This window comes from Gordionus sp. m RMFG-2023, chromosome 1 (genome assembly GCF_954871325.1).
Source record: "Gordionus sp. m RMFG-2023 chromosome 1, tfGorSpeb1-WG-v2, whole genome shotgun sequence".
In the NCBI taxonomy this organism is placed as follows: Eukaryota; Metazoa; Nematomorpha; class Gordioida; order Chordodea; family Parachordodidae; genus Gordionus; species Gordionus sp. m RMFG-2023.
The window spans coordinates 58,900,365-58,912,641 of NC_088775.1; the positions used below are offsets into that span (position 1 = coordinate 58,900,365).

General features: G+C 26.6%; 1 protein-coding gene across 1 annotated transcript in view; it reads left to right on the forward strand.

Annotated features, from left to right (window-relative positions):
* Positions 1–7,867: 7,867 nt before the first annotated feature.
* Positions 7,868–12,277, forward strand: part of LOC135931403 (uncharacterized) — a 50,471-nt gene continuing 46,061 nt past the window's right edge. The window contains exons 1-3 of the mRNA XM_065468480.1: positions 7,868–7,995; positions 8,240–8,398; positions 8,640–8,786. Of these exons, the coding sequence (XP_065324552.1) occupies positions 8,240–8,398; positions 8,640–8,786 (306 nt within the window). The 5' untranslated portion in view covers positions 7,868–7,995. The remainder of the gene's footprint in view (positions 7,996–8,239; positions 8,399–8,639; positions 8,787–12,277) is intronic.

Below are 12,277 nucleotides of genomic sequence, written 5' to 3' on the forward strand. Positions count from 1 at the left end.
AAGATCTCAATAACATACCTGTAACGAACAAGTTAGTTATGGGTCATTTGAGATTTTTGTTTTTTGTTTTGTGTGTTAGATGGTTAAGGAGTTGTTTTTGTAGGGTGAGATATTTGAAATAATTTGAGGTAAATTTATTTGATTTAAAGATAGTTTGGTATATAAAATAGTGTAAAGTAAGAATTGGAAATTGTTTACCTTTGTTTTATAGAATAATGATTTATGGTAGGAGTGTGAGATAAAAAGGGAATGGGAATAGTTATTTTGTAGTTGAGTTTGTCAAGGTTTAATATAAGGAATAAGATTGTTGCTTGATAAGGAATTAGGGGAAAAAAACAATGTAAGAATCATGGTTTCTTATGAAAAATAATATTATTCTTTTCCAAAAATTATGGTTAGATAGCAAAATGATGTCTTAGAAAGGAGTGGGGGTTGGCAGAGGGAACGTAAATAATTTGTGTTGAGTTAGGAAAATTTTTTTTTAAAAAAAATAATTAAAGTTTTTTTTTGAAAATAGTTTGATTTTGAAGTAAGATTTCTTTCTTACATAATTTTGTTTTGAATTAAAAGAAAAAATTTTTTTGTTTTTAAAATCATTTTTGTAATAAAAATTCCTGTTTTAAATATTTGTCTTATTAGTATAAGTGCTTGTAAAAATATTATTTTCATTCCGGAGTTTATAATAGCAAATAGGTATACAGAGTTCTTGGAGGTTCTTAAATATGCTAATAACAAATAGGTAAGCTTTAAATTATTATAAGTGTTATATTAAAATGGGGCAGTAAATTCGGGATGGTTAAAAAAAAGGGGGGGGGGAAGGGGATTAGGAGGTAGGGGAATATTTGTAATAAGAGATATATAGTCTTTATGTCTGAAGGTATGTAGATTTGGGCACCCATATGTTGCGTACCACAGTAATTAGTAACGATATGGAACCCTTAGCCAGTGAATGGAGACTGATGTCCCGTGAGCAAGATGAACGTCATCCTAGAACTCGAAGCGTGGATACTCGTGTATTGCCGGCGCCCCGATGGGAGACAAAATTACAGTGGTTGTGGAGTGGAGGGACACGTCATAAGGGATTGCCCGCAAGTCAATGTGCCCCGGAGGAGGGACCCCATGGTGGGAGGTGAGGAATCAGCCACCGTGCAATCAACGACCATGCAGGGAACATTCATTCCTTCCCAGAGGAGGCCAGAGCCGACGGGGGTAATGGCCCAACAGAGATGACTCATGGTTTTGGAGGGGCCGGGACGGCAAGCGATCACACATGAGGAGTATTTGGACCTGGGAGTGAATACCCAGGAACTCAATGATTTATTTCAGACCTAGGGAAGATCTCTACTACCCTTGGCCCCAACTTTGGAGTAGGGAAGGGGGGAGATGTCATATTTAGTGCTTTATCGTTTTTTTTTATTGTATACTTTTTTTTATATAATCTTTATTATCTTTTGATTACGCGGAATAATATGGCTTTGTAACATCGGCGTGTTTTTTTTTGGCTTTGAATTGCAAGACTCAGGATGAGTCCTATTATTTTATTTTAGAAAATTCTTTTGTTATTTATTTAATTATTTAATTATAAGGTATAAAAAGGCCGAGTTTTAGGCAAAATATGTTAATTTCTTTTATTTTTCAAATTTTTAAAAAGTTTATTTTACCTTTGCGTCTTTTAAATAAACTTAGAAAAAAGAAAAAATCTTAATTTTTTTCTCTTGGGAAATCAAGTACTGTGAGAAACTTATAGGTCTATTTTAGTCAACGGATTTTATTCCCCGGTTCGGCACAACGTCAATAATAATTATTTTATTTATTATTGTTCAATCACATTATTATAATCAGTGCAGGAGAGTATATCCACATCCATTGCAAAACAAAAATATTATCCAAAAATAAGAAATAATACAGATGCAACTACGGTTGCAGCAATTGTAATCACTTATCTTGTAGTACAATATTCACAGAGCTACTTATCATTACAATGTAGGTAGAATCTTTCCCCATAATATTTAACGACTCCAAGATAAATGAAAACTTTACTTGTAAAACAAAAATGAGCAAGGATATCATCAATGTTTTAGAACCGGAATTCAGGAGGTCAATTCTTTACGATTTGAAAGATGGGCATACATGTGCATTTCTAACAGATGCATCTAATAAGGGAAATAATAAAATATTTCTTTTGATCCTTCGCTATTTTAACAAAATTAGTTTTCCCCTCAAATAGTGAAAAATCCAAAGACATAGCTAACCATATAATGGTAAATATAGCAGATTCGGGATTATCAATAAATTACATGTCAACTTTCTGATCTGATAATGCCTCAGTAAATTTGGAAAAAACTAGAGTGTATTTACAGAATTGAGTCAGCACAATGTTGGTTGCGATATGTTCCTAATACCCGCCATCTATAGAATTTTAAAATTTTATAAACTTTTAAATATTTCTTAAATAAAAATTATAAAAGCTGTCCTAACATTTTGAAAACTTTTTTCAGTAATGAATAGCAGAGGTATATTTAGGAATAATTTCACATGTAGGAAATCTACTACATAATGTTAATGTGCAGTTGCAATCAGAAGAATCTTAACAAAGATTCACAAAATTATGCTGCAGATGTGTTAATCTTTACAGTTAAAAATTGACAATAAATTTTATGGCGTCATTGCTAAAACTATTAAAATGTTCAAATATTTTAAAAATGCCGATAGACATTGATGTCTTGTTTGAAGATATTGTAATGCTCTCTTTTATTGATTTTCAATGTAAAAAATATATTTATTTTATGCGAATGTATAAATAAAAAAATATGGAAAATTAAATATTATGTTAAATATATTTTATTTGAGATTTAAATAATGGGACTAAACGTTTACCGTCATTATTGAGATATATATAAAATTCCTGGCATGATATATTATAAATTTATTTAACCATTAGATTGGCCTATAATGTTGTTAAAGCAATCCTTTTTCTAGACAGTCCTCATCAGGCTAAAAATGCGCTCGGATGAGGCATTAGAATGAGGTAAAGAAGACATACTCTCAATTTTTTTCCAAGCATGGGGAATTATTGTTATTACAAAAAAATTCTACCCGTTTCTCCTCTGCTTATAGGCAATCTAACTTTAAGTATTCTGGCGAATCATAAAAAATAGAGAAAATTACAATCTCCTCAAACAAGACATCAATGTCTTTAGGTATTTTTAATATATTTATTAAATTACAAAAACCATCAATTGACGGTTTCTGTTCCAAGGTCATAATATTTATACATTTGTAAATATAGTTATTAAAATCAAACTTTGATCGTAAATATTCTAAAATTGTCTTAATAAAAATATCTGCTTCATTTAAAAATGTATTAATTAGAGTATTATTTGAACATTTAATATTTTTAGCAATAGCGTCATAAAATTTATTATCAATTTTTAACTGTAGAGATGAACAGAGCTGTAGCATGATTTTGTGAATCTTAGAATATTCTGATTGCAACTGAATATTAACTGCATGAAGTAGATTTCCTACATGTGAAACTAATCTCAAATATGCTTCTGCCATTTCATACTTGAAAAAAATTTTCAAAATTTTAGGACAGCTTTTAAAATCTTTATTTAAAAAGTATTTTTTTTAATGGTTTGTAAAATTTTAAAATTCTATCGATGGCAGGTATTAACGATAAGCACCGGATAGGTACATATCGTAACAACTCACACCATTCCAAGTCAGACCACTCCACCAACTCTTTTAATTCAATAACTCTTTTAGTTGGTGAATTAAACTTCTTATCATAATAATTTCGACATCCACAGATAGTACATTCATTATTTTCTTGCAAGAATCATGTAGTAAATGGCATATACAGTCAATTGGTATTAATTCATTATTGTGCTGCCTCAATTCGGTAAATACACTTTGGTTTTTGCCAAAATTTACAGAGGCATTATCAGCGCAGAAAGCTGACATGCAATTCATCGTTAACCCTGAATCAGCTAAATTTACATTATGTGCTTAGCTACATCGTTGGAAAAAATTAACAGTTTTATTGAAATGTTCTTATTCTTGTTGAAATAGCGAAAGATCAAGGGAAATGTTTTAATATTTCCCTTATTAGATGCATCTGTCAGAATTGCATATGGATACCTATCTTTCAAATCGTGTAGAATTCATGTACTAAAACACTTGTGATAGCTTTGCTCATTTTTGTTCTACCACAAGTAAGGTTTGCACTTATATTGGAGTCGTTAAATATGATGGAAAAAAGATTCGACCCACATTGTGATGATATAGCTCTGTGAATGTTGAACTACACGATAGATGTATACGATTTCCGCAATTGTAGTTGCATCTGTATTATTTATTATTTTGGAGAATATTTTTGTATTGCAATCGATGTTGATATACTCCCCTGTACTGATGAATGAAATGATATTGATATATTATTGGATAAAAATAAAACAGGATAGAAAGAAATTTACAAACTAGACATGTTTTTCGAATAAATATTTAAAATCTATTTTAAAAATAAAAAAATAATCAATTACTGTCTCTCAAAATTATTATTTATATATTAAAAAACGTTAAAAACTTTTTAAAAAAATTGCCGGAGAAATTACAAAATTGCGGTAGATTTTTGCGGGAGATTTCCAATTGCGGTAGTTTTGCAGGAGAGATATCTGCGTGTAAACTACTCCCGCTGATGGGGTAGACATGGCAACCCTGATTCTTGAATTATTTACACAAGCAAGGATGCCATATTAGAAATAAAACATTTGTAACTATAAAATAAGGACCAGAGTGATATGATGAAAGCAATTGATATTTTATATGTTACTGTCGCACCACCTCTAGTTGGTATATTATATCTAAATTAATAGTAGTTCGTAATAATATCAAAAATATACTCGTATTAAAAATTTAACTCAAAATTGTTTTTCAAAGAGGAAAGAAAAAAGATAGCTTTCCTAAAAACACGTAAAAAAAAGAGAAGAAAAGATATCTAATAAGATTATATCCATTGTGGGATGAATAATATAATATTTTTAAAAATAGATGGCGTTAAAGAAATGTATGCAAATTGTTACTTATAATTATTATCAAAAGCATTTATTAGTAAAATTTATTAAAATATTAACTGTTATATTCTATAGCTGTCAAATACTTCTGTAAAATGTTTATAATCAATTTTATATAATAGAGGATTATCAACTATATGTCTACTTACTTTTTACAAAAAAATCTCTTATACTTATCTGGACCTTAAAATTATTTTTAGGAAGAGCCATCGTAGTTAAATTTAAAAATGAATAATATAATTGATTAATGATTTTGAACTCGGCTAATTACAATATTAAATTTGTTACTGATATAGTGAATTATGTATTAATCTATTCTAATTTAATAAATAAGCACTCATTTAATAAAAATTCAGATAGACTTATTAATTTTTAAATAATAATATATAATCTATATATAATACTTAATAGATTTATAAAAGAAATAGTTCAGGGGGCTATCAAAAATTTGTTTTTAGTAGGTATTGAGAAGATTTATTTTTCGCTTCAGGGGGCTATTCAAATTTTTAGGGGGCTACTGCCCCTATGTGCCCCCCCCCCACAAGTGATGCTACTGACACCATATCCATATCCATATCCATATTATATTTTTATTTAAATTCTGATATCTCATGATTTAGGATCCTTGTGCCATTTTTTATTAGCACTATTTGTGGAATTTTTGATTCCGCCACATTTGTAAATCCTCTGCTATACTCCCTCCGGTCGAAGGCCGGATTCAGGCATAGCCCTAGTACTAATAAATTGACAATGTATTAATTAAAAGTGTTCATACATTGGAGTCAGCTTTAGTGCCATTTCCTAGCTTGCACGTAGACTAATTCTTTATCGAAGGAGAAATGGAAAAGAAGGAAAAGATCAAGAAAAAAGGAAATTATAAGGAAAAGAGAAGGGGGGAAAGGAATAATCAAAGAAAAGGCGAAAGGAAAAGAAAGACAGGAAAAGTAAAACGTGAAAAAAATGGAATGGTAAAGAAAAAGAAAGAAATAAGAGGTAAGAAAAGGGGAAACAAGGAAAAAGAAGGGTAGAAAAAGAATAGGAAAAGAAAAAGAAGAAAAGAAAAGAAAAGAAAAGAAAAAGAAAAGGGGGGAAACGATAAAAAGTAGAAATAGAAAATAGGAAGGCATAGGAAAATAAAAAGATAAAAGAAAAGCGAAGGAAATAAAAAAAGCGTATAAAAGGAAATTGGGAAGAAAGAGAAAAGAAGGTAAATAAAAGGAAAAATTTTTTTAAATAAAATGATAGTAGAAGGAAAGGAAAAGAGAAAGGAATAGGGAAAGGAAAGTGGAAAAAAATGGGAAAGGAAATTGGAAAGAAAGGGTAAAGAAAAGAGAAAGGATAATAAAAGGGAAAGGAAAATAAATTATTTCATTTTTGTTAAACATGCCGCCCACTCACGCTCACAACAAAAAATAATCTTTCCTTATCACATCTGAGATTCAATTTTATTTGACCGACGCCCACTCATGTAAAACAAAATCTTTATCAGGCTCAAAGATTTCACCGATTTTTAAAAATAATGTAATTCTGCCTTAGTTATTTTCATAATTTTACATGAAATACAATCGTCTTGTGCATCTTTATAGCAATGAAGAAATTCTATTTTTTATTAATGCCCAATAGCTTTTAAGCAAGAAGTTAGTCCTTTGTGCGTACAAATATCTGCAGCCTGCCAAAAATTAGTGGATGATTCTTGTTATTTTAAATTAACCCTCACATATCTTTTTTTTACACAGTTTAGTGGGCTTGAGAAGAATCAAGCTTAGTTCTCTTGTTTTCGACAACACAAAAGGCGAAGTATTTAAAGAATGATGAATGACTAATCAAGTTATTTATAAATTAATAAATTTATTTAAAAGTTGAAAAATAATATATTTTTATTATTTTAGTATTCATTATTTCTCTATTAAACGATTATTGGCTGTTGAAAAAATCGTTCACTGAAAACTAAATTGGCTAGTAGTATTGTTAAAAAACTCGATTCGGGTCGATTTTAAAAAACGGCCCGATTAAGATTATGACCAAAATAACATTATGTGAAATTAAAGATTTTGCACATAGTTGGCAGAAATGCTTATATATCTATTTGCTGAATCTCGATGCTAACATAATATCCTTCTAGCTATAATCTTAATCTGGCCGTTTTGCAAAATCAACCCAAATCGGACTTTTTAACAACACTATTGGCTAGGGTTTAGAAAATTATAAATTTTTGGAAAAGCAAATAAAAGATTCAAAATTGACAAAATTCGATAACTTTAATAAAAATTATGAAATATTCTTTTTCTATAAAAAAAAATGTTTTAATTTGTGGAAATTTATAATATTTCTTCAATTTTTAGTTTAATGGGAAAAAATCATGTAATAATATCAAGGAAAGATGTGAGTTTAAAGATATTATTTTAATATTTCGTCATTTATGTAAATCACGCCTGGATTTTTGAGAACCCAGTCACCCCCAAATACCGCTCGAAATTCATAATATATTCACACTCACGGCTGACTGTCCTACTTCATGGGGATCTTAAAAGCTCCGGCCTACTTTAACACACAACATATATAAAGGCTATCATAAATAAAGATTACTTTTTAAATATTATATTTTTAATTAATAAATTAGAAATACTTATAAAATTATCATGCACTTAATATTAAAATGGTTTAGATAATAGATGTATAATTAAAAAATGTTAATTATTAATAAGGTAGCAACTTTTTAAATATTTTTACATAAAATAATTAATAACCGTGTTATAACAACGATAACAACAGCATCCAAAAAATTTTTAAAATTAATTTTTTAATATTTTTCTGTAATAAACGTTACTTATTAAATCGTGGGTTCGTGGTGATATTTTTATAATATTTTTGCAACTTTTCGTTTTCCGCCTCTTATATCTTTTAAATTTATTCCTACAAAGTAATTAGCAAATTAAACATATATATATATAAAGATTAAACAAATTTTATATAAATATTTATAAATTTATTATTTTATTATTTTAACATTTTTGTAATTTTTTTTAATTAATATTATTTACTTAGTTTCATAACATTTCTATTGAATTTTTCTAAATATATATTTTAGTTTTGTATTTTTAGAATATGTTAATTTTTATGATATAAAAATTTTTATCTTAATTTAATTCAATTAATTTTTAAAGATGTCTGAAAATGGTGGAGGCTCTCATAAGAAAGGAATCAAGCTAAATTTTGCAGAAAGCTTTATTCTTAGTGGTGCTGCAGCTATAATATCAAAAACTGCTGCTGCCCCAATTGAAAGAGTAAAATTGTTGATTCAAAATCAAGATGAGATGATTAAAGTATAATATAACTCTTTTTATGTTTTTAACAAATTAAATACATAAATATTTTTGCAATGAGTAATCTAGCAAAACTATTTTCCTAAATAATAAATTAGTTATTAGGCTTGTTTCATTTATATTTAAAAAAAGATGGTATAAGCCCTAGTAAAGAAACAAAGTAAATATACACTTATTACAATTCATTTTTACCCATTTTATTTGTTTTTTTCTCAAAAATGTATTTTTATTTTTTTGATAGGCTGGTAGATTATCAGAGCCATACAAGGGTGTTATTGATTGTAGTTTGAAAACTTTCAGAAATGAAGGAATTTTACCATTCTGGAGAGGAAATTTAGCAAATGTCATCAGATATTTTCCCACTCAAGCACTTAATTTTGCTTTTAAGGTAGTCATCTAATTTATTTATATAAACAAAATGTATTATTTAGTTATTTTATATAAATTCTATGCTAAACCTCAATCAACAATAATTATAATTTTTATAATTTGACTCATATTGGATTTTCACTATCAAATCAATTAAAAATCTCACCTCACCCCTTTCAATTTAAATAAAATTTATGATCATGATATAAATGTTGTAATTTTATCAAAAATTAAATTTTTGCTCATTTGCAATTTATATACAGAGGAGAACTAGCTATAAGACCAAGCATATGCACTTCACAGGGATAACAAGGCTTTTGTCCCCATTAAATATTTTACAAAATAGATAACATATAAGAGATGAGCAGGCCTAGCCTTAAACCCCAGACTGGGCTGTATATTAATTTTTTATAATTTACCCAGACTAGGTCTAAAAAATACCTGGTTGGATTATTATTTTATTAACCAAATATAATTACCATTATTAGCTATAAAAATAAATAAATTTAAAAAAATTTTGGGCTGGGCCTGAAAATTTTTTAAAAAAAAAATCTGACCTGGGTTACGTTTGAAAATAAAACCTGAACAATTTAGAATATATTAATATATATCTTCAGGATTATCATTTATATAGTGCTATTTTAATGGTTTTCATTTAGCTTTTATTGATTTACATTTTTATACATTAATATATAGTTTAAAAAAATAGAATTTGATTAGAAAAAATTGATAGATTTTAGATAATATCCATGTAATAAAATATATTTGAGTTAATAAAGTTTCAGATAAACAAAACTTATTCTACATAGGATCAGACCAAAATGAACACTTATCATTCATGAAAATTTAAATGGTGGAAATTTAATGACAAATCAATAAAGATTTGGTCAACTCTTCTCTTTTTAAATATTTGGATAAAATTTTAATCTCCAAACATTTATATTTTTGTATAGGGTTCAAAGTAGAAAAAATGATATTTATCATCATCTATCTTCATTCAATTAATCATGTCTTAAAAACTATATTGTGAAAAATTTAATAACAAAATATCTATAAAGATTATACCTTTTTTCTGACCATTTTAATGCCAATATTGGACTTAAGAAAATATATTGGATTGGCTGACATTTTTTAAAAATTTAACCAATATTGATACATATTTTATTTTTATATTGCGCACAAATTGAACGTTGCAATGCAGCGTTTCAAAACATAAAAAAACGTAAACACAGCCATGTTTAAATTGATGCGTTAAGTTTTATTATTTCAATAATAAGCATTTAAATTTAAAACAAATAATCACTACAAGAACTTTCTTACCTAGCAGGGAAAATAAATCTTATTCAATAGAATCAAAAATTCTTAGAGACAAATTTATAAATTATTAAATATTTATTATTGTATAAAATTTATTTTTGGAAATATTTTATATTAAATTATGTTTACATATTTAATTTTTATAGACATTATGATATTAAATGATATAAATAAATTGAATATTAAGAAAATTTTTGATATATCCATTAATCTCTAAAATGATATAAATTAATTGAATATTAAGAAAAATTTATTTGATATATCCCTTAATTTCTTGCATGTTAATTTGAACATGATTCTAGATGTAACCCATTGAGCTATTTTAAAGCTTGGGGAATGAACCTTAAACTTAAAATAATATTAATTGTATTCTCTTTGATACATTTAAAATTTTCATAGAATTTAAGAATAATTTAATTATTTTAGTGTAAAAACTATATCTAAATGAGATATCTGTTGCTTCTATAAATAGTTTTTCAATATCAACCATAGTAATTAAATGATATAACTAAATTAATTGAATTTTAAGTAAAATTTATTTGATAGATAATTTCTATTGCATGTTAATTTGGACACTATTCTAGATGTAGCCCATTGAGCTATTTTAAAGCTTGGGGAATGAACCACAAACTTAAAATTATATTAATTGTATTCTCTTTGATTAGAATTTAAGAATAATTTAATTATTTTATAGTGTAAAAATTATATATAAATGAGATCTATCTGTTGCTTCTATAAATAGTTTTTCAATATTAACCATAGTAATTAAGTGATATAACTAAATTAATTGAAAGTAAAATTTATTTGATATATCCCTTAATTTCTATTGCATGTTAATTTGGACACTATTCAAGATGTAGCCCATTGAGCTATTTTAAAGCTTGAGGAATGAACCTCAAACTTAAAATAATATTAATTCTATTCTTTTATGATACAATTGAAATTTTCATATAATTTAAGACATATAATTTAAATATTTTATAGTGTGAAAACTATACCTAAATAAGATTTATCTGTTGCTTCTATAAATAGATTCTCAATATCAACCATAGTAATTAAATGATATAACTAAATTAATTGAATATTAAGAAAAATTATATTGATATATCTCTAATTTCTATTAAATGTTAATTTGAACACTAATATAATTTGAATGATAAGAAAAATTAAATTGAAATATGAAAATAGAGACAAATATAATATATAAAAATTTTATTAAAAGAATCTAATGTCAATATAAAAATTATATATAATATATTTTTATAATAAATAAATAATTTATATAATGCTATTAAATATGTCAATGCAGATTCATTTGTAAGTGTTGGTAAGGTACCATTTGTCTTCAGATAGTGTAGAAATTTTAAAACCTCAGTTTTAAACAGCATTTAGTTGTCTAGACTCTACAAGACTATTCATAAAAAGTCTAAATAAAATATAAATATAAAAATTAGCTTTACTGCATCCCAGATGGCTTTTCTTCCAAAATTTATTAACCTATTAGCATTTAGTACTTTAGGTTTCATATGAAAATTAACATTTCAAATATTTTAAAATTACCTTTTTGAGAATAAAGAAACAAAATACACTTATAATTTTTTATGAATAGTAAAATATTTTGTGGGATTTATTCAAATATATATGGTAAATAAAATCAATATAAATTCTGGATCAGTATTGTATAGGCTTTGTAGTAATATCAGAACCTACTCTTTATTTTCTAAGTAGTTATTATCAACTTATCAATAATATAAATAATAAGTAGGATTTCCTATTTTCTCCTTATTCAGCTTATCCTTGAAGTTTGTCAATTCCAATGCTAATCTAATTATATTATTATATTTAACATTCTTTTATATTTATACCTGGAAACAATAACTGATAAATGTTCCATAACAATGAAACTTTTTTTATGGTAGTCCAGGATTTCTCCAAATCTTTTGCTTATTTCATCGTTCCATATCTTAAAAATATTACAGGGTTTCCCATCCAAAAAAGGAAAAGTCTCAATCAAAAAAGGAAAAGTCCCAATCAAAAAAGGAAAAGGTTCTATCAAAAAAGTAAAAGTGTCAAACAAAAAAGGAAAAAGTTCAATCAAAAAGGGAAAAGGTCTGATCAAAAAAGGAAAATTGTCAATCAAAAAAGGAAAAGTCCCAAAGGTTAAGGAAAAAGTCCAATCAAAAAAGGAAAAGT